General features: G+C 39.5%; 1 protein-coding gene across 2 annotated transcripts; it reads left to right on the top strand.

The window, feature by feature from the left end:
• Positions 1-122: 122 nt before the first annotated feature.
• On the top strand, positions 123-21301 carry PCF11 (PCF11 cleavage and polyadenylation factor subunit). Of its 2 annotated transcripts, none has more exons than XM_068658522.1 (16): positions 123-686; positions 5599-5724; positions 7968-8156; positions 8551-8742; positions 9588-10696; positions 10960-11149; positions 11240-11882; positions 11965-13406; positions 14709-14796; positions 15584-15703; positions 16275-16377; positions 17028-17211; positions 17669-17824; positions 18839-18931; positions 19578-19613; positions 20207-21301. In XM_068658522.1, exons 1-16 carry the CDS (start codon positions 495-497, stop codon positions 20414-20416), a joined length of 5073 nt encoding a protein of 1690 aa, XP_068514623.1. In that variant the 5' UTR covers positions 123-494; the 3' UTR covers positions 20417-21301. The 2 variants fall into 2 exon arrangements, with proteins under 2 accessions (XP_068514623.1, XP_068514540.1); XM_068658439.1 differs by having other exon boundaries at positions 124-686; positions 16272-16377.
• Positions 21302-21407: the final 106 nt, after the last annotated feature.

The following is a 21407-nucleotide window of genomic DNA, read 5'->3' as shown; positions in this document are numbered from 1 at the left end:
CGGCCGTTCTTCCGGGCGGACCAATCCCCGCGCGAGCCGGGGGCCCGCCAGCCAATCGGGAGGCGGTGAGGGAACAAAAGGGGCTTTCCAAGCCGCCGGCCCCTTTCCGCTCAGCGCAATTTCACATGACGCAACGGTTGGAGGAAGAGGGCCGCGGGCCGTAGCCGCCGCCATTTTGTGAGCGCCCGGGAACGGAGCCGGCGGCCGGCCGAGCGGAGGCGCGGCGGCACCCGCGGCACCGGCACCAGCACCTCAAGCAGCGCCGGCGGCGGCGGCGGCGGGAGGGAGCCGCGGCCCGAAGGATGCGGTAGAGGAAGCCCAGCGGCAGCGGCGGGGGGGGCGGCATCGCTCGGCGGCGGAGGCGGCGGCAGCATAAAAAAAAAAAAAAAAAAAAGAGAGAGAGAAAAAAAAAAAAAAAAAGAAAGGGGGGAGATCTCGCGGGGAGGGGGCTGTCTGTCGGTCGGTGGGGGTCGGGGCGCCCCGGTCGGAGGAACATGTCGGCCCCGCCGGAGGGCAGCGCTGGTAGCAGCGAGGCCCGGGAGGACGCGTGTCGCGATTACCAGTCGTCGCTGGAGGACCTGACGTTCAACAGCAAGCCGCACATCAACATGCTGACCATCCTGGCTGAGGAGAACGTGCCCTTCGCCAAGGACATCGTCTCCCTGATCGAGGCGCAAATCGCCAAGGTTTTTATATTCCACCGACTCCTACTCCTACCTATACTGCTGGGGGGATAAACCGGCCCCGGGGGCTGAGGGATAGGGGCGGCCTCCGGGGAGGGGGTGGGGGGGGGGAAAGGAGGAGAAGGGTGTGGGGGAGATGGCCCGAGGAGGGGTGGAGGGGTGAAGCTGACCCGGAGGAGGAGGAAAGGGGGGAGATGAGGGCCTGGAGGAGGGGAATTAGGGCAGGAGAGGGGGAGGAGGAGGGGCCGAGGAAGGGTGGGGGCGGTTGGGCTGAGGGCTCGCAGGCAAACAGGGAGAGGGGTGGGCTAGGTAGGGGTGAGCAGCGAGGGCATGGCTTTCCCGGAAAACAGGAAGCCTGGAGTTTTTTTATTATTATTTATTACTGGGGAGAAGATCAGGACTTGGGGTCGCTGCGAGGGGAGCGGGGCTCAGGCGGGGTCAGGGAGCACGGGAGCTCGTCCTAAGCACCGCGGGGCTTCAGTAACAAGGCTGCTGCTTCCCCCCAAACCCCATCCACCCCAAAGAAAAACCATAGGGAGCAGGGGACTCGAGGGAGGGGAAGGGCCCCCCCAGCACCCAGCCACAGAGGAGGGGTGTCGGTAGCAGGGGGGGGAGGGTTTGGGACTTGCCCCCACTAAAAGCCGCTGGGGGGGGGGGGGGGAGGGAAAAAAAAAAAAAGAAAAATAAAGAGGGCAAAGCGTGGCTGGCGAGCGGAGGAACCCCGTGGAAATAAATAGCAGGCAGCACAACATGGCGGCCCGGCAGTGACTGGGCAGCAGCACCTCGCCCTCCTCCATGGGTTTCCCCCTTCCCCGGAGCCAGCGTTGAGTGTCTGGAAGCTGGTGGTATAGTCCCCAGGCCTTGCATTTAAGCGATTTTCTACCCTTAGATGAGTACCGCGATTAGTAGGGAGGGCCTGGGCGGGAGATATTGTGGAGTTGTTTCTTTTTATTTTCTGAGTAGTTCGAAGGAACGGAAATAAGATGGAGTTTGTAGCACGGGAGTTGTCCGCTTTAGAAGGACTAAATTTAACCATTAAGTATCGCTTTAAGCATCATTTTAAGTATAAAATACATTTAAGTATATTATAGTTCAGAAGATAAGGTTATTTTCCCAGTGTGGTCCCTATGGGATATTAACTGGGGGGTGTGGGGGGAGGCACGACACTTATCTGTCAGAAAAGTTTGTGGGTGAAAGGTGATCATCTGCTCCTGGTAGAGAAGTGTGTGCGTGGTGGTGATGGGGGTTGTTTTGCTCTGCCTGCTTAGAGAAACTTAGAGAAAATTATGTGGGCTTGGGATGACCTGTTTGGATTTCAGGTGATCTGTGCCCAGAGTAAAAGCTAGTATTGTGTGTGGATCTAATTCATCGTGGCTAGAGAAGTTTATCGGTTGAGGATGGGGAAGAAGTAATTCTCCCTGACTGTAGAAACTGCAGCAGCCTGTAGGATCCTAACATGGCGTCTGAAAGGCACATGATATAAAAAGAAGGGAAAGAGGAGGCTCCCTCTGAGCCCAGCCCAGGCAGTTGCTGACATCAGTCAGCCACAGCACATGGATGGGGGTTTGCCGCACCTTTTTACCAGGACCTTTTTATAAGAAAAGCGTTCTTCTTTCAGTCCGCCCCGATTCCTGCCAGTCACCCCTCCCCCGTTGTGTCCCTTGCTCCCTCTGATACCAGGTGTTCGTAGGCTTTTTTTCCTTTTGGCTTTAAATCATGGTTTATAATGGTGAGAATTGTACTATCTAATGACGGGGAGGGAAGGATCTCTTACGTTATTTAATCTATCTTTCTATCAATGCAGGATGGCTCTTTAGTGTTCCACAGACCTCTTCCAGTCTAGTTTTAAATGCTGCCAGTGGCCAAGTTTTGCCATTCCTTGGGGAGGTGACCTCAATCTAATAGATCTCACCATTATATCTCCTAAAGGGCAGTGGATGTATATAACGTAACTTGTGATAATATCAATGCTGTCAAATTTCTTCATTTCTGGGTGATTTAGAGCCTGCCCTGAAGTGTGTTTTTAAAGATGTCTTAAATCCTGTATCAATGGATAGTTTTGCCTAGTTACTGTTTGTGACTGTGGTTTATTCAAGGCAAGTTCTTAGTTGTTTTTGGGAAAGTGATCTCCTTTACTAAGCCACTTTTAAAAAGTGTTGCCTGGAGACAGTTTGTTTAGTGTAAAACTTGAGTGGTCTGCTTTACAATTTAATAAATGGTTCTGAAATGTGTGACTGGTATTATAAAATCTGTAAATAAAAAGTGTGAAATATGTATTTGTCTTTTTATTTACCATTGTATAGTGCAGAATTTGTTTCCAAGACCCATTCTGTATACAAGGTTATTTTTTAAACAAATTTTTTCACAAGTTTGTGACTTGGGGTTCAATTACCAGATATGATTTTTTTAAAGGTTGAAACCTTTGAGGAAACTAATAATAATAATAAAAAAAAAGCCACACATTTCCAACAATAGCTTTCATACATTTTTTGAAAGAACAGTGGGAATTATGTGATGAAGTTTTTAATATCAAGCTGAGAAACACAGAGTTAGCATTCTTCTGTGTTCTGGTGGTTATGTGGAGCCTCCCTGCCTTTTGGTTAGCGTCATGTGGGTCTCTTTCTTGCTAGGGGATGCTGTGTAGATCGCCTAAAAACAAAATACATTCAAATCTGGGACTCTGTTGTGTGGTTATTGGAATGTGTGCTAGATAGCTTGACATAATAAACATTTCCAGAAGTGAAGGCTTAAATATTTAAGTCCTGGTTCTTAAAATGTAACACCTGAGTAGCATATCTTTGAAGCAGGAGACCCTGCTGAACTTGTGATTCTGTGTCATATTTTGAAGTAGGCGTCCTCACTAGATTCAGTGTTTCCCTGTATGTTTGTTTTTAAACAGTCTGATGGGTAATGAAGGTGACAGTTAAACTTGCTACCGTGCCTTTGCTACTAAGTGAATGCCTTTGCTACTAAGTGAATGCCCCAGCGTCTCAAACTCTAAACTTAGTGGAGGGTAGTGAGCTACTTCCATGCGCTGGTGAAATGGAAGAATATAGTGTGCTATGCCAGTAGCTCTTGGGCATTGGTGCTGCTGAGACAGTTCTTTGTTTCCCTAAAAGCTGACTTTGAAAGTCAGAAACTCTGCGCTTTTTTTTTTTTTTAATAAAGGAAGGCATTCAGAACTTAGTGTTTTTAATGTGCCATTGTGTAGGCTGCATTAAAGAAGAAACCAGTATTTCACAGCCATTTTAATATTAATAGTTTTACAGCCAGGGTTGGAGCGTTGAGGCTAGAGAGGTGCCCTTATTCTAACCACTTGCATAGTAGCTTGTTTACAGCTCAGTATTAAGTCAGTATGCTCAGCTCTGTGGTAATACAAGTGGTGTAAAATATTTTTATGTACCACAATTAATTGTAGGTAGCTTAACTGCACTTTTCTTTCCACATCCAAAAAATGCCACCTGCCTATTACGTTTTTCAGTATGCTCAGAGGCAGTGATCCCCCCCCAGTTAACAAGAAACCAACCTTTCCAATGTAAGTTTCAGGCCATGGTAAATTAATACACATGTAGGGGTGAGGAAACAATGTGATTTACCCCTATAAAAGTACTGTTGCCCTTCTGTGAACCACCTTAATGGGGAAGGAAGAATTGTAAAGCAAGAGCACTTCACACACTTGTCTGGACAATGGGGCTGTGAAGTAAGGCACTAACAGGGTAGCCTGTCCTGTTTAAAATGAGTGGTGAAGTTATTCTGGTTTCATCCTGAGTTTACTGGATGGTGAATGGGACTTAAAAGTTGGAGTGGATGCTCCTCTAAGGGGATCGCGGTCAACACGCAGCTTGTGGTGTTGTCTTTCACGTTGTCCTCTTCAACAAGTCTGTGTACTTGCTGGTGCTTTCTGGAACTTTGCTGCGCCTTCTGCTTGTGAAAGCCCATGGTGGGCATTAAAAACACCTTGATTTGGGCCAGTAGTGCTTGGTGTACATTAGAAGTTGCTGTAGCAGTCCAGTGTCACCACACTTCTAACACACAAACTTGCTACAAGTTTTGAATGTGGATTTAAAAACAAACAAACAAAAAACCAAACCAAGCTGCCTCTTGTAGCAAAGATGTGTCCAGAATATGAAGACTCCCGTCTGTGAAAATCATGGTTGCAGTTCCTGAGCTTCTCTGTGTCTTTACCGGGTCGACTTGATGATTGAGTTCTGTCTGGATTTAGAACTTTGTTCTTACTGCACATCTAACTGAAAACCTGACTGTTGCTATCAACAAGTGTCAAGAAAGAATGGGACTCGTTGCTCTGTTCGTTTGGATTACAATGCAATAGTTGCGACCTATTCTACGTGTAGTATATAAAAAGACTGTGATACTCAACATATAATCTACGGCTGCAGAAGTTCACTAATTTGGGCTGTTTGCCGGAAGTCTGACTTGTGTTCTGTGAAATCCCAAAAAGCAAGCATTCAGGAGGTCCGAATTATAAACAATTTTTAGAAGTTCCTTGAAGTTCTAACAATGTTTTCCTGCTAACTTAAAATTACTTTCTCAAGTGGGTTTTGAGAGGTTACACTCAGTACACTAGCAGTAATACTGTCTTTTGGGCTTATTTTTTTCTTTTTTCCTTTTTTTTTTTTTTTTTTCCCCAAAGCTTTGAGACAAACAGAATAACCTAAGGTGTTCCTTTTTTTTTTTTCCTGTGATAGACCCACTGCATTGTACTTTGAACTGAGTATTGATTTTCCAAATTAAGTTTTTGTATATAAAAAAAAAAAATCCCAAGCAAATCCCTTGGTGTTTATAGTGGCAACCAAAATGAGAGGTCTGTATTTCTGGGATTGGTAATCCCTTTATTTAAATAGCTTAAAATATGTTTTGTTGTACTAAACTTCTCAGTTTCTTCTTATTACTCCAGGCTCCTGCATCAGAGAAGCTCCCTGTTATGTACCTTATGGATTCCATTGTCAAGAATGTGGGAAGAGAGTATCTTACTGCATTTACTAAAAACCTAGTTGCAACATTTATTTGTGTATTTGAAAAGGTATATATGCTTTCAGAAAAGTTCTGTATTCTAAGCAATATTGTTCCTGGTAAAATAAATACCTGCTTTCAGTTTTGGGTTTTCTTGGGTGGTAAACCATAAGAATTAATCGGTTTTTATTAATCTCAGTATGTATCTATAATGTGGATGGGTATTTCTGTTGTAAGTTAAGTTAGCCAAAAATATAAAGTCTTACTTAATTTGGTTCCTATACTTCTGTAATTTTTCTATCCAGGCAAGATTTTTCTAATTTGTTTTGGTTACTGTTACCTGGATGGAGTTTTTGTAATGTACAGAGCAATTAATTATGAATTGATTTTTTTTTTAAGATAGTAAATAGCCTTTATGTCAGGAGTATACTGAGAATCAGTTTCACAGAGATTTCTCAGAGCTCTCTTCCCGCTCCTGTAGTTAGATTTGTCTGATGTACATAATTTTTGATGTACAAAATGAGTGTGTGAACTATGGAGAATATCACTAACACCTGCTACTCTTTTGGTGGTCTGTGATTTAAATATTAAATATATATATGTGGGGGAGAAGGCCCTAAGAGTGTATTGCTGTTACATTACAAATACATTCTAATTTAATTCAAACTGCCACATTTTTTTTTCTCAGTTTTTAACCACAGAAAAGTAATTGCTTATTCTTCAGTGAGGAAGGCAAATCCAAGTCCATTTTTTGAAAGATTGGACTTAAAAGGCTTTATGTTGGATCTGAAATGAAGGGTTAACTTCTGTGGTATGCTGTATGCTCTAAGAATGCAGTGTCTCATATGAATGAGATGAGTGGAGCTTTGCATATTTATTTTTACATACCAGGGAGTATCTGTGATCCTAGTATGTTTTCTATACGGTTTTCACATGTATAATGCATGGCTAAATAAGGAATAGATTTTAATAATGACCACAGAAAATTTAAACTCCTGTGTGTAGTGTAGCTAGATAGACATTCACTTGTTTTTCCAGTATTAGGTTGTGTTCTTCACTGAGTTGCATTTAAATTTCTTGCAGCTGAAGCTCTGGATAATAACTGATTTTCTGAGTTTGGTAGCGTAACTGTCTACTAAGCAAACTAGAGCCATTGAATTTGTATTAATTGTGTAGAGTGGCAGTCACTTCAGATAACTTAATTGATGGTATTACAAGGTGGAATTCTAGTTACTGACATTGTTAAAAGCATTTGTTTTATCAGTAAATGGTCACTAAGGTATCTTTAAACACGTAATGAAATCAGAAACTTGCTCAGTCACTACAGCACCTGTCGTGGTCTACTTCGTACCCACTCATTGAAAATTGTATAGATGCATCCTCCCACTCCCTGTAGCTACGTATGAATTATTTTTGTTGATACACCCTCCCTCTTCAAAGAACCTCTGAACTTTCTGAACTTCTGGACAGTATGTCTTGCTGTAAAATGTTAACACACAACTGCAGCAACAAAGGGTCTCCCGGGTCAATACTTCATGATTGAATTAGAATATTCACAGTAGGACAGCTTTTGTCTTCCAGTGTTTTAAATTTATTTAAATTAACTACTTGAGTTATGAGATGAACAGAATTTTGCTTTGATGTAAATTTCTGACTTACCTGCCAGGAGATGATTCAATGTAATTGTGAAGAGAGAAAAAATGGGAGGCAGTACTGCAAATATGCTTGATTTGTGGCTCAGATAGTTCTACTGCAAAATCAGACCTGAAATGTAGTTGAGTTCATTTTAGCTAATATACATTTTGTTGGATTTGTTAGGGAAAAAAGCAAAAACCTTCAGCGATTAAACAGCTGAACAAAACACCTTTTCTGTTCAGAAAATTCGTTGTTCTCTGACTTGTTTGCCATTGATCTATGCCATTCAGCACAAACACTTGAATAATGTATCATCTCAGAGGCTGCTGCCTTTCGATATTTTTGTTACTGTATTTTCTTTTTCACAGAAATTGGCCAAGTAAAGTGAGAATTTTGGTAATGGAAAAGTTGAAAGAAAATTCTCAGAGAAATGGTAATACGCAATAAAACTTTCAAATGGCCTTGAAATGACAATTCCACATCTGAGTTTGTTACCGATTCTGTTGGTGTAGATGTAAAAATCTGCTTTGCTTATAAGTTCTGTATAGCCAGTTCATGGTGTTAAAATGATAAAACTGATAAGAATATTAAACAAATGAAGCCTTAAGTTCTACAGAAAAGTTTTAGAAGTTGTTTTATATTAACTTAACAAGCCATAGAATTGTTTTATTGTTTTAGGTGGATGAAAATACTAGGAAAAGTTTATTTAAATTACGCTCCACATGGGATGATATTTTTCCTTTGAAGAAACTATATGCCCTTGATGTCAGAGTCAACTCATTAGATCCTGCTTGGCCAATTAAACCTCTGCCCCCAAATGTGAATACTTCTAGCATCCATGTGAATCCTAAGTTTTTAAATAAATCGGTAAGTTTTTATTCCTACTGTATGAGCAGATGGTAATATATGTAGTTTTCATTGTTTGTATGCTGTTTTTTTGACAATTTAGTATATTAAGAATGAAGCATCTGATCTTTGTAGACAGGTAAGAGCAATTTCTTAACTAAGAATATTTGATGGGTTTGTTTTTTTGTATTTCAAAACTGAATCCTAGATTTCTGAACATTGATATACTAAATAGCATATTTAAACTTGTCACACCGGGGAATTTCTCACGGAGCAAAAGTTCTTAAAATGTTTTATATTTTGCATTAGAAAAGCAATACACAAAGTCCCAGTGTTGGGTCACAATAACAGAGGAGATAGTTAGCTGATTCCATTAAGATTTTATGTGTAACTTTTTTCTTATGTTTGTTTTTAGCCAGAAGAATCTACTGCACCTACCTCTGCTGTCACTTCTGGTGCCTCTACTCCTCCAGCTGTTCCTGAAATACAGAAGAATTTGACACAAGAGCAACTGATAAGGCAGCAATTGCTTGCAAAGCAAAAACAGTTGTTAGAACTTCAGCAAAAAAAATTAGAGCTGGAGCTGGAACAGACTAAAGCACAGTTGGTGAGTAGGGTAGTTGATGAAATGTCCATACTTGGGTCTCACTTGGATAGCACCTTAGCTATACAGGTAACTGCAGTAAATTACGTTAGAAAAGTGTAGCTCTTGTAGGACTAGAGCAATGCAACTTGTTCTGGTGTTCTAGACCAGTATTTGTTACCTACAAATTGTAAGAATTGCACTCAAAACAGGTTTAAAAGAAGCTTTTGTGTTCTGTTAATAACTTCTCTCCAAAATAATGTGTGTTTGTGATCCTAGTTTTGCACCTCTTCCTGTGATTCACCACAAGACAGACTTTTTCAAATATATTTGCTTTAAAAGGAATAGCATTTCTTTATAGAACAAGGAATTCTGTTCGTTAGCAATACAAAGGCAGTTTCCTCACTGGCTCAGTTTTGTTTAATGCCAACATCTGAAGGTGGTGGTGAAGTTGTGTTTTTTTACATTCATAATAGAAAGTCCACTTGTTATGAGTGTTAATGATAGAAAATAAACATCTTAGAAGTTTAGGAAAAAAAAAATCAGATCTGTCAGTTTAGTTGTCATGAATATGTTGAATATATAGAAAAACTAATGCTGTAATGAGAACATGTGCTTAGGTTATGTATTTTGCTGCATTGACATTGCATTGATTTTGCATTGTAACTTGATCTTCTCTGAAGGTACTGCATTCTTTTAATGCCTGTGATTAGCAATTAATTGGTCATTTTCAGTTAAATGGCTGAATCTTACATAACTACCTTACAAGTGTTTTCTATTTATAGTTTTGTTTTCAAGTCTGAATATGAGTATCTCTGGGTAGGAGTTGTATCATGCAGGTTAATGCTGTTTTTTCCCCCCTGTTTCAGGCTGTTTCTCTTAGCGTTCAACAAGGATCATCTACTATAGCTTCAGTTCCAGCACCTTCCAAGCCACACGTGTCTCAGACACCTCATATGACAGTTAAACCACCTCATCAGACTTCTGTGCAATCCGAAAAAATCAAACCATCCCCAAGTCCTCCACTTCATGATATCAAAATAGTAAATAGGGATCCTCGACTTAATAGGATGGCTCAACATTCTTCTCATGCTAAAGATCAATCTCATAGGAAAGAATTTCCACCAAACACAACCAGTCAGTCCGATACCAAGGCAAGCAAAACATCACAGGCTGAAAAACAAAACTCCACAAAGCAAGAGAAATTGAAAGCAGGTGAAAAAATACAGAAGAAAGAGCTTGATCAGTCAGAAGCAAAATCTAAATCACCATCTCCTTTGAAAAACAAGTTACCCAGTACTAAAGATACTAAAAACCAGGAAAGTGAAAGCACAAAAGTATCTGAAATCAGTAAACGGGATCCAAGACTGAAAAGACATCTTCAGGAAAAGCCAGAGGGCAAGGAGGATGAGGTGAAAGAGAAGAGGAGAAATGTAGAGAAAAAAGAAAAAGAGGAACATAAGACATGTGAACATAGACCAGTAGGCAGCAGAAATAAAGTAGTTAATGGTGTTGTTCAGAAACAAGACACACCTACAGAAGAATCAGAAAAACAGGGTGGAAAACAAGGGAGATCAAGTAACAGAAAACGGTCACGGTCACGCTCTCCTAAGTCACGGTCACCATCTACACATTCTCCAAAAAGAAGAGAGAGGAGATCACCCAAAAGAAGACTCAGAAGCTTATCTCCCACTTCGTCAACTCCTAAAATTGGAAAGATACGTCAGATAGGTCCTAAGCAGTCTCATGTTGAAGAACCCACACAGGCAGCAAGAGATGAAAGAAATTCTAATAAGCGGAACGTGAAACAAGAGGTGCGAGATCCACGGAGAGTGAAAAAAGCCCAAGAAGACAGGCCTCAAGAAACAGCAAGTCAGCATTCTACAAAAGCTTCTCCCGATCCAAAGGAGAATGCAGAAAACTGGCAGGGATCCAAAGCAGGCAAGAGGTGGAAATCTGGTTGGGAAGAAAACAAAAAGTAAGTTACCATCTTTTAAACAGGTTATGTCTGAAGTCAGTGGAAATTCTACTTACTGCTGCCTTCAGTGTAGTCAGATTTTAAGAGGAAATGTTCAGGTTGTCAAAAATTGTCGATGAAGTTTCTTATCTTATTTGTAGTTAGAGAAATTATGCCTACTAAGATGATTGTGATGTTTTGCCATGATCATTTCTAATAGGGATGTAACAGGCATGTCCTGAATAAAGAAATAATTTATATTTTAAATATGTTCCTGTTTTCAGCTCGCAGCAGAGTGAAGAGCACCAAGCACTTGGTAAAGCTCCTCACCAAAGACACCGGGAAAACTGGACTGCTGCTAAAGGAATTTTATCACCCCGAGCACCAAAGCAGCAGCACAGGTTAAGTGTGGATGCCAATTTACAAATTCCCAAAGAATTGACATCTGCAAGCAAGAGAGAATTACTTAAAAAGGTAATGCTAATTAGCTTGTCTTCGTAGAAGAGTCCTGGATGTAGCTCTGCTTTTCTTTTTAGAAATCTAAACTTCAACTTTATGTTACAGGCCAATGATCGCTTAGCATCTGGTGAAATAACTCAAGATGAATTCCTCATGGTAGCTCATCAGATTCGACAGCTGTTCCAGTACCAGGAAGGGAAGCACAGATGTAATGTGTGGGATAGCCCTACAGAGGAGAAATGTGTTTTGAAAAAGAAACCTCTTCTATCTGATGCAGAATTAACATACTACGAACACAAAGCTAAATTAAAAAGAACCCAAGTTCAGCATTCATTATCAAGGCTTGATCTGTTGGATCCCGATGATATTTTGGATTATCATTTACCTGATGCGTTGCTTTCTGGAATAGAATGTGAGCAAGCAAAAGCAAAGCGTGGAGTACAGTTTGACAGAAAAGAGCCATTTGGAGAAAGATCTAGGAGGCATTCTCCTGTAAGTGGCACTAACAGACCTTTTCCTGATAACCTTTCACCGCTTGAGAGTCGACGAAGACTTGAGGAACAAAATGCTACTAAAGGAGCAAGAGGTTCTAAAACATTCGATCCTTATGACAGCTGGGGAGAATCAGAGGAATTTAGAGATGGTCTCAGACAACAGGGAAAAGGCACACCGGAGTTCCAGAAAATAGATGGTGATGCAATCTGCAGATTTGATAATCGTGAAGAAAGACAGCTTCTCGGGCAAGCTGGTATGTTTTTTTGCCTTATTTTGCAGATGTTAAATAATCTCAACGTTTTGGTGGGTGGTTATATGTTGCTTTTTTTTTTCAGGTGTTCGAGAGGAACCAAGATCGCCATTCAGTGAGCGTTTCAAAAGAGCTAGATATGAAGATCTGGAGAAAGCACCATTTCCAGAAAGTCCAGTAGCAAGATTTGGAGGCATTGAAGCCAAGCAGAGAATAAGTGCACTAATGGAAGACAGACCTCTATTCGATGGCTCACCTAGACAACCTCCTGCAAGGGTTGGGGTAGATGGACCGGGAAGTCCTTTTGGTGATGGTCCTGCTGCTGGTTCAGCTTCTCGAATTGATGGGCCACCTGGACAGGCTGCTCTGAGATTTGAGGGGCCGTTGGTCGGAGCAGGTGCATCACAGTTCGATGGACCGCTGGCGGGGGCAGGGGGAGCAGGAGCCCTGAGATTTGAGGGGCCACCAGGGCAGCTGGCAGGGGCTCTCAGATTTGAAGGACCCCCAGGACAGGTTGGAGGAGGAGGTCCACTGAGGTTTGAGGGACCTCTTGGGCCTTTGCGCTTTGAGGGTCCTGCAGGCCAGCCTGTAGGTGGTCCTAGATTTGAAGGACCTGGAGTTGGTCTCAGGTTTGATGGACCCCGTGGTCAGCCTTCAGGTGGTCTCAGGTTTGAGGGACCCCATGGTCAACCTCTGGGGCCTCGAGGTCAACCAGGGGGTGGTCTCAGGTTTGAGGGACCCCATGGTCAGCCCTTGGGGCCTCATGGTCAACCAGGGGGTGGTCTCAGGTTTGAGGGGCCACATTTACAGCCCTTGGGGCCCCATGGTCAACCTGGAGGTGGCCTCAGATTTGAGGGGCCACATGGGCAGCCTATGGGGCCACATGGACCATCAGGGGGTGGGCTCAGGTTTGAGGGGCCACATGGACCTCCAGGTGTAGGTCCTAGGTTGATTGACGGACCAGTACACCAGGGAGCTGGTGGACTTAGATTTGATGGTCCTCTGGGACGGACGGGTCCAAGATTCGATGGCTGTCACGCTGGATTTGATGGTCAGCCTGGACAGCTATCTCTTTTGCAAAGATTTGACGGAATTCATGGACAGCCTGGCCCAAGATTTGAAAGGGCACCTGGCCAGCAGGGACAGGCACGATTCGATACAGCCATACCTCAAAGATTTGATGGTCCTCACCAGCCAGCCTCAAGGTTTGACCTGCCCCTTGGCCTTCAAGGTGCACGGTTCGAAAATGTAGCTAACCATCCTGCCTCAAGATTAGAAATGTCGCCATATGGACAAGGTGGTCCGTTCAGTGATCATCCCAGCCAGGGCTACAATGGACCATCTCATGGGATGCAGTTCCAGAGGCCTGACATATTTGATGGTTCGCCAGGACCAAATTTCAATGGGCCAGCTGGCCCAGGAGCACAGAATTTCTCATTGAGAGCATCTGGACATTATTTTGACGAAAAAAACCTTCAGGGTCCTCAGTATGGAGGCTTCAATAGTATGGCAGTGGGAAGTAATCAGGTAAGAATTATTGTTGTAAATAGTTTGCTTGCAGAAGTATTTATGTGTAGATAATTAGCAGCTTTTCTTTCTCTAAAAAACATATTTTTTTTGAAGAGCTGGCACACTGGGAGACAGTTTCAGACTTAAAATGTCATCCTTATGTAGTATCTGGATGAGTCAAGAAGGGCATGCACTGTTATTCTAAGATTTTATTTTTTTTTAAATTAACAGATCTAATCATTTTGTAGGTGAGAATATGAATGAAATTAGCATTTTTAGTTTGAAAACAAATCTAGGTAATTGGAAGTCTGGCATTTTCATTAAACTTGAACAGGGCGAGCGCTATAAATCATGACTGATGATACAAGTGAATATAAATAATTAATTTTTCTAAAGAGGTGTAGAATTAGGATGGACCAGAAATAATCTTACTGTCTTTTTGGAGATTATAGTGCAGGTGACAAGCCAGTAGTAACAGACACCCATAATTTGGGGGAACTGAGAAAGATGCAGACATTGTTAAATACAGTTTTTGAAAAACAATCTTGGCATCAGCATGCTTTGAGTTTAGTTGTCTTTCCTACTGCCAGTTAGAAATGCTTTCTTCAAAAGGAGAATATAACCGTACATCAATCAAAATGATAACATTTCTTCCAGTAGACCGCAGATTTTAGAGGGTGTTTTTCATTTGGGGTATAACTGAACACAGAGAGTTAACAACAGCAGGTAAAATGTCCGTCTAACCTCAAACAGGATCAAATTTTAATCAATGTAAACCTTTTCTAGTAAATCCAGAAAGCAATTTCAGGAAAAAAAATACAATCTCTAAAATTATTTTTGTGCATGTAGTTTGCTGCAGCTGGGTTGCTGCAACCTTCAGAATGCATTTCATACAGTAAATACTATTTCAGTTATAGAAAAAAATAATAGTGACCTTTATTGATGGTTGTTTATCAGTTTAACTTTTCTGATGAGCTCTGTTTTTGTGAAAAGGATCAACTTGAATTATTGTGCTTGGAAAAACGTGTTTAAAGGCTGGATAAGCAGAAAGAAGAAAAGTTTTTTGTTTTTTTTTTTTTCTTCTTTTCGTTTAAATGTTAGGCAAAGTAAATATGCTTTTTGATTTTTTTTTTTCTGACGGGAAATGAAAACAATGGAAAGGTTACTTAGCCATTTGTGGACCCTTCAATACTGAATTGACATAGTTCACTAATGGAAGGATTTTAATATTTATAACAGTATTGAGAAATTTGTAGAAATTACCCTTATTTTGGAAAAAAAAATACAATTCAAAGAGTGCTTAAATGTTTACTTTTACAGGTTTCGCTCATGTCTGCTCAGCTAGGACCGTATGGCCAAGGTCAGCAGTATTTGCCAAATCCTGGAAGCTTTGTTCAGAACCCTGCAGGTACCAAACAGTTAACTTCCTTTTGTTTCTTTCGGACTGTTCTGTTTGCTAGTGGACACAAAAAAAATAGCTTTCTGGTTTGTGGTGGTGTACTGGGTCTGTGTGGACTAAGGGAAATCCTAGTGAGGTGGCAGTAGATGTTGTTTCTGGAGTACTTTAATCTCGTTAGGGGCTTCCCTCAAACCGTGAAGGCTTTCATTAGTTTTTCATTAACCATATGGCTTTAGTATGTAGTTGTGCTAAAACAAAGCAAAACAAAGTTTTGGTCTGCTTTTCTGATGGCAGAAAGGTACCAGTTTGTAGGTCTGGCTTGCATTTGTCAGGTTGTATAAATTGTCAGGTTGTATAAACTTTCCAAGTGTATGAATTGGTTAGTAAAAATCTTGAAACAAGTCATAAATAATTGAAGTACATTGGTCCTGGTGAAATATTCAAGGATAAAATGAGAAAATACTGTGTTTCAACAAGCAGTATCCAGTAGAAGTCTCTTTACAAGGCTGTGAGCATAGAGAGCACTTCAGAAAACTTGCATTACAAAGGAAGTTGTTGAAAGGGAAGAAGTAAGTCCAAAAATAGATATGAAGCAAACAGTGGATAAATAGTTTGAAATAAACAGTAAAAAAAAAAAAAAGTAAAAAGTAGATAAAGAATTTTATTTTTTTTTTTTAAGTAAAAAAAAGTAATAAAAGACATAAGGAAAAATGTGTTGTCAAATGTGCTGATAGAAGTTGAAGTAAATTCTTGATGTTAACGTTTAGTCTCCTTGAATATCGATATTTTTCTCTAGGAGGCCTTCCACATTCATATCCTGATAACCACCTTGGCCAGCTTGATGTCAATGAATTGTTTGCTAAACTGTTGTCAACAGGAATTCTCAAACTGTCAAAAACTGATTCCACTTCAGCACGTATGTAGATCCATTATATTCTAACTACTTGGGCTATCCATAGCTGAATTGTAAAGCTAAGTGTGAGAACTTTTGAGTTCTTGCATCTGTTTTTGTGTTTGTTTTTTTGAACTGAGCTTTGTAGGAAAGGATTTGGTGTATGTGAAAGTGAATTACTAACTTTCTAAAACGTGTATTACTTCATGTGTATGCTTAAGCGATTTAGAGCAGCCTATTGTGGTTTTGATACCCTGCCTCAGTAACTCGTTCTTGATTATAATCGATGATTCTTGTCAATTTCTGAAATACTTCTGTCTGAATATTGAGGTTTAATGCTGAAAGCTTAGCTGAAACACAGTTTTCCTAAATTGAAATGATGAGTAGCGTACTGTTTTGTGTGTTTTTTAATGTTACAATATGAGACTGACTCAGCTATTATTTATTAATAATATTTATTCATTCATATCATATTTATTAATAAAATAATATTTATTAATTTTTGAGTAAAACAAAAGTAAGGTTCATCAGCACCTTACTTCTTTCTGATAATGTACTGAAATTTTGATGAACTTGCCTTTATTCTTTCTAGAAGTGAATGAAACATCAGCCCAGCCAGCTGCTGAAGAGGAGGATGATGACCAGAGTGATCAAGATGTCCCAGACCTCACAAACTTTACAGTTGAAGAACTCAGACAGTGCGTATAGTAGCATGAGCTTACACTGCAGTAAGAATAATGGCATGGAAGTATCTAAATAGTGGAACCCAAGACAGTTGAGAGCTTTTAAAAGATGTTATGCCATTTTATGACTAAGAGGATCTGCAAGTTTTGCTTGTTACTTCATGACTAAGGATGTGCAGTTTCTGATTGTTGTTAGTCTTGGAGAACTTCAGGAAGGAAAAAGAGGGAAAATGAATGACAGAAAACTTCCCTTTATGCAAATGGCGATGTTGTCATTTAAGCAGCGAGGCTGTGATACAAAATTAAGTCAGTGTTACTTTGTTATTACTAACTTTGCTACTAACTTTGCTTTTTGGTAGTTTGCAAAGCTGAGTCAAATGCTAGTGTTACCATTTTATGCCCTATTAGGTGATGAAGTTAGTAGGCATGACACTACTAATAGTAGCATATTTCTTATGAATAGTTCATATGAGCCTATTATTTATTCAGATGTTTTCAATTAACTGTTACAAAAATCAGGAATAATTAACTATGTTGCATGCCCTAACCTTATATTAGATTCATGCTTTTCTTCTGCTTCTGCAGTCCTACAAATCAACTTCCTGATAAAGTTCCTACCTGTTTCTTTTCATAAAGATGTTAAAATTTTTTTCCCCTTTTTGTAGGCGTTATGATAGTGTTATTAATCGACTATACACTGGAATTCAGTGTTACTCGTGTGGAATGAGATTTACTACTTCACAGACAGATGTTTATGCCGATCATTTAGATTGGCATTATCGCCAGAACCGCACGGAAAAAGATGTTAGCAGAAAAATTACACACAGAAGGTGGTACTACAGTTTAACAGTAAGTAATGCAGCATATGTCTTACTACATTAAAGGCTGGATTCAGTGTTATACTTTATGTATGTACTTTAGGATTGCAGTTGAAATTGCATTCTCACAGGATTTTTCCTATGGTAAACAATGTTGTATTTGATATTTCAAGCAGTTTTTATAAATGCCTGTCAGAACACAAAAGGCAATTATATGATGAACAATAAGCAGCTGGAAGCTGTTGGTACTGCTTTGGTTGCACCGAGAATGGAATAGAAATAGAAGGAAAAGGTTTTCTGAGTAGTGTAGCAGTGTAGCATTGTTGGAAAACATGCACTCTGCTGCATGTTAAAGCATTTTAGTTTCAACGAAGTAAGACCTTCTAAATAAGGTACTTTGGGGATGTCATTTCTCTTTCCCTTAAATTTGTTTTAAATATTTCTGGCTATTTGTAAGTGTCTGAGTATGAATGAAAACTTTTCCTTAGGATTGGATTGAATTTGAAGAAATAGCTGATCTAGAGGAACGTGCAAAAAGCCAATTTTTTGAAAAAGCCCATGAAGAAGTTGTGCTCAAGACACAAGAAGCTGCAAAAGAGAAAGAGTTTCAGAGTGTCCCTGCTGGACCAGCTGGAGCAGTTGAAGTAAGTTTCAGCTTGCCTGCATTACCCTATGGGCAATTAGGTAGAGTGAAGTCTTGCTGTTGGACCTGTATGCAGCCACTTCATAGGTGTTGCGTTTGTGTTTGTGTCAGATAGCATTAATAACCAGTAGTACAAAAACTTACATGCCTATTGGCATGCAGTCTTTTTAGTGAAATCGAAATGGGGGAAAGCATGTCAATTTACTGAATGCGTCCACAGGGGGAGTAAGTTCAGTGAGTTGGAAATGATCCCTTGTGATTTAAGTAATGATTTTTACTGGATTTTTGCTACATTTACGCATTCTTTTTCATTAGATGATAGGCATTAGGACATTAAGTGTTAGGACAAAGAACTATCTGAATCTTCTGACTTGAAAATAATCAACAGATATGTATTTAGGTAGGCAAAATAGTTAAGAAATTAACTACAAATGTTTTATATGGTAAACCTATAAGAAACTAGCTAGTGAGTCATATAGACCTTTGCTTTATTTTTTAAAAGGTACTTGTGCTTGTTATCAGAGTTGACTTACGTATTTTACACAGAAGCATTAAAGGTGTTAATACTTCGTGTAAGAGTTCTCCCTCTAACTTGAAACTCAAAAGTTGAGTTATGGGGAAAAGTGAAGATGATGCCATAAAAAAAATAAAATAAATCTCCATACTGGATTATTTTACCTAAATCCCTGTACTGGATTGTCTTACCTGAGTAAAACAGCATTAGATTGTTAAAGTGTTTTGCAGAGAGTTTCTAGTTGAAAGTGCAAAGCTTGCCTTTCTCAAATGATAACAGCATTCAAGGTCAGATGATTGTTGCTAAATTTACAAACTGTACTCAATTTTTATTAATATTTTCTAAAGTTACTTTTAAAATGTAGAGGAAAGATCATCTTTTAGTCCACTATAGATATCTTAATTTAAAAGAGCGTTATTTAGCTGTTACTTGTCAATTTCCTGAAGTTCATGTGTTTTATTTTAATAATGTCATATGTCTGTTATTTCAATACCTTTTCAGAGCTGTGAAATTTGCCAAGAGCAATTTGAACAATACTGGGACGAGGAAGAGGAAGAGTGGCACCTAAAGAATGCTATACGAGTAGATGAAAAGGTAATCTGATTTTAATACACATGATACTTGTTGATACTTTAAACAAAAAACAAGCTGCGCCCCCCCCCCCCCATCATAGTTAAAAACAAACAAACAAACAAAAAACCTCAGCTGAAGATTTGTAGTTAGAAAGTGAGACAGGAAATTGATCTGTCTCTCCTGAAGGGATTCCCATGGTAGTTTTCCTGACTTCCAAGTACATAAATATCTCAATCTTTGGAAAAGCTTGAAGTCCTGGTACTGTTAGTACAGGCTTGCTATGTTTCCTTCATACTGCTGTGCTAAAAGAAAAATGAAGGTGATCCTTCCTCTCTGCCAGAGGGGTTGAACCAGATGGACCCAGAGGTCCCTTCCAACCTCAAGCATTCTGTGATTGTGCAAATGTTTTTATATGTGGTGTAGGCCTTTGTTCAGTTCTTTCTATATGCAGCTATCCACATTATGTGATTTCCAATACTTAACAGGCTTTTTGTCTGATAACGTTTCCTAAAGATCTTTACCTAGTTACATTTGACACCATAGTTTGCCTACTTGTAACTTTGTTGTTCTAGAGGAATTGTGTGATCCATAATTGACACTGTTCTGTTCATGACCTGTGCACCTACTCTATTCTTAGGCATTTAAATTTACAACTTTTATTTTCCAGATTTACCATCCATCTTGTTATGAAGACTACCAAAATGTAAGTGAACCCTTTTTATTTTTGAAGCATTTTGCTTTCAGTTTGTTCACTGACTTTACAGGGAGCAGATGTCTTCAAAATCCATCTTTCTCTTGCATTTGACCAGACAAAGAATCAAAGGGCGCTGGGCATGGCCAGTTTATAATACAGAAGTTGCTAGGATACATTTCTCATAGTGATGTATCATGACAGCTTGTGTGTCATACATGACTAAAGCAAAACCATTATTTGAAAACACATCATGAATTTGAGTAACATGCATACTCTTAGGAATTTGAAATGGGTGTTTAGTGTGTGTTAAGTTTTTAATGATTTGGGAGTACAGTTCATTTGTGGAGAGATGGGAATATTGTATGGTAATGTGTTAAGCATTTCATTGCTACGTGAATGATACATTTTCAAAATAATTGTGAAAAAGTAATGCTATTAAACAGCGAATTTGCTTTATATGAATCTTGACAAAGTAGAATTTTGGATTTTGAGCGCTTTACTGTCAACATGTTTGCATTTTAGGAAAGACTAAAAGGGAAAAGGATTTAAAAGTGGCTGCTATTGTAATGATGTGTTAATGCTACATTAACATTATTTTGCAGACATCATCATTTGATTGCACACCATCTCCCAGCAAGAATCCTGTAGAAAGTCCTCTAAATATTATGTTGAACATTGTTAAACAAGAAACACAAGAGTCCTGTGACTCGCCTAAAGTCAAAGAAGAACCTGATGACACCCCTCCTGCCTGTGCAGAAGAGAGCACACCTGCATCTACAGATATTAAAACAGAACCTGATGAGTCTGTTTAAATAAACTGAGGTATGTTTTTTTTTTTTTACAGAAAAGCTGCTGTGTTATCTCTGGAAGGCAAATACTTTTTATATGAAATAAAAACATTCAGCTGAGGCAGGGCCTTAGCTACTGTTTGGTTAATAAATACATTTTTGTATTTGTATTTCTTACTGCCTGCACAGTTTCAGGTGTCATTGTGTGAAAGTTCTGTAGATGCGTGAAAATTTAATGGAATGAAATTGTATATGTAAAAATGTACAATTTTCACTTGTGGAAATGTAAATTATAAATAAAAGATATTTTTGCTATATATGGAGTGTAATGTTTATGCACACCATCAAATGAAGACAGTGTTTCTGTAGTTTTTTCAGTTTAAATGGAATTAAAAAGACCTCTGTTTTAGACCTCTTGCTGAATAAGATTCAGGAAAATGAAAGCAAGTAACTTCCTTCAGTTATCTCATAGGTGGGTTATCAAGGGAAGCGATGCAGGAACTTCTCAAGACACAACCCTATATTTTTTCTTTTTAAACTTATTTGAACAAACTTACATATCCAGATATTAAAAATAAAAAGTAACCAAAAAGTTCTGGGTAGAAGGGGAAAATTTAACAAAGGAACCAGAGTGCTTGATTGTGAACACAAGTGCCAACAAACAATTAACAAACCAGGATGCCTGGTAGCTGAGACATTTTAATGACTTTTTTTCCTTTAGTCACACATAAGAATTTAATACAGCTGAACAAACTTTTCTTTACGTTACAGGGGGAAACGAATGTAAGAATGCTCATTTGAAAAATGGTTAAGCGTTTTTTTTTTGTTGTTTATGACTGGACTTAGATGGTAAACCAGATATCCTGAGATGTTAATATTTCTTAAATGTAATAAATAAAATTAAGCATATATTTGTGTAAATCTCTTCCTTTCAGTAATGGGTTTGCGTGGCTGGCATGGTTGTGGGATTGCAAATAAAGATTCATACAATGTTTGTTTGGGATAGTATGTCACC

This window comes from Anas acuta, chromosome 1, assembly GCF_963932015.1.
Source record: "Anas acuta chromosome 1, bAnaAcu1.1, whole genome shotgun sequence".
Taxonomy (NCBI): Eukaryota; Metazoa; Chordata; class Aves; order Anseriformes; family Anatidae; genus Anas; species Anas acuta.
This window is presented reverse-complemented; position numbering and strand designations above follow the sequence as displayed.

Bases quoted from the DNA above. Each gene is read 5' to 3' on its own strand.
- PCF11 (XM_068658439.1), top strand. From the start codon at position 495: ATGTCGGCCCCGCCGGAGGGCAGCGCTGGTAGCAGCGAGGCCCGGGAG. The intron at 13,407-14,708 runs GTAAGAATTATT...TTACTTTTACAG, and splicing joins TGGCAGTGGGAAGTAATCAG to GTTTCGCTCATGTCTGCTCA. The intron at 18,932-19,577 runs GTAATCTGATTT...TTTATTTTCCAG, and splicing joins CTATACGAGTAGATGAAAAG to ATTTACCATCCATCTTGTTA.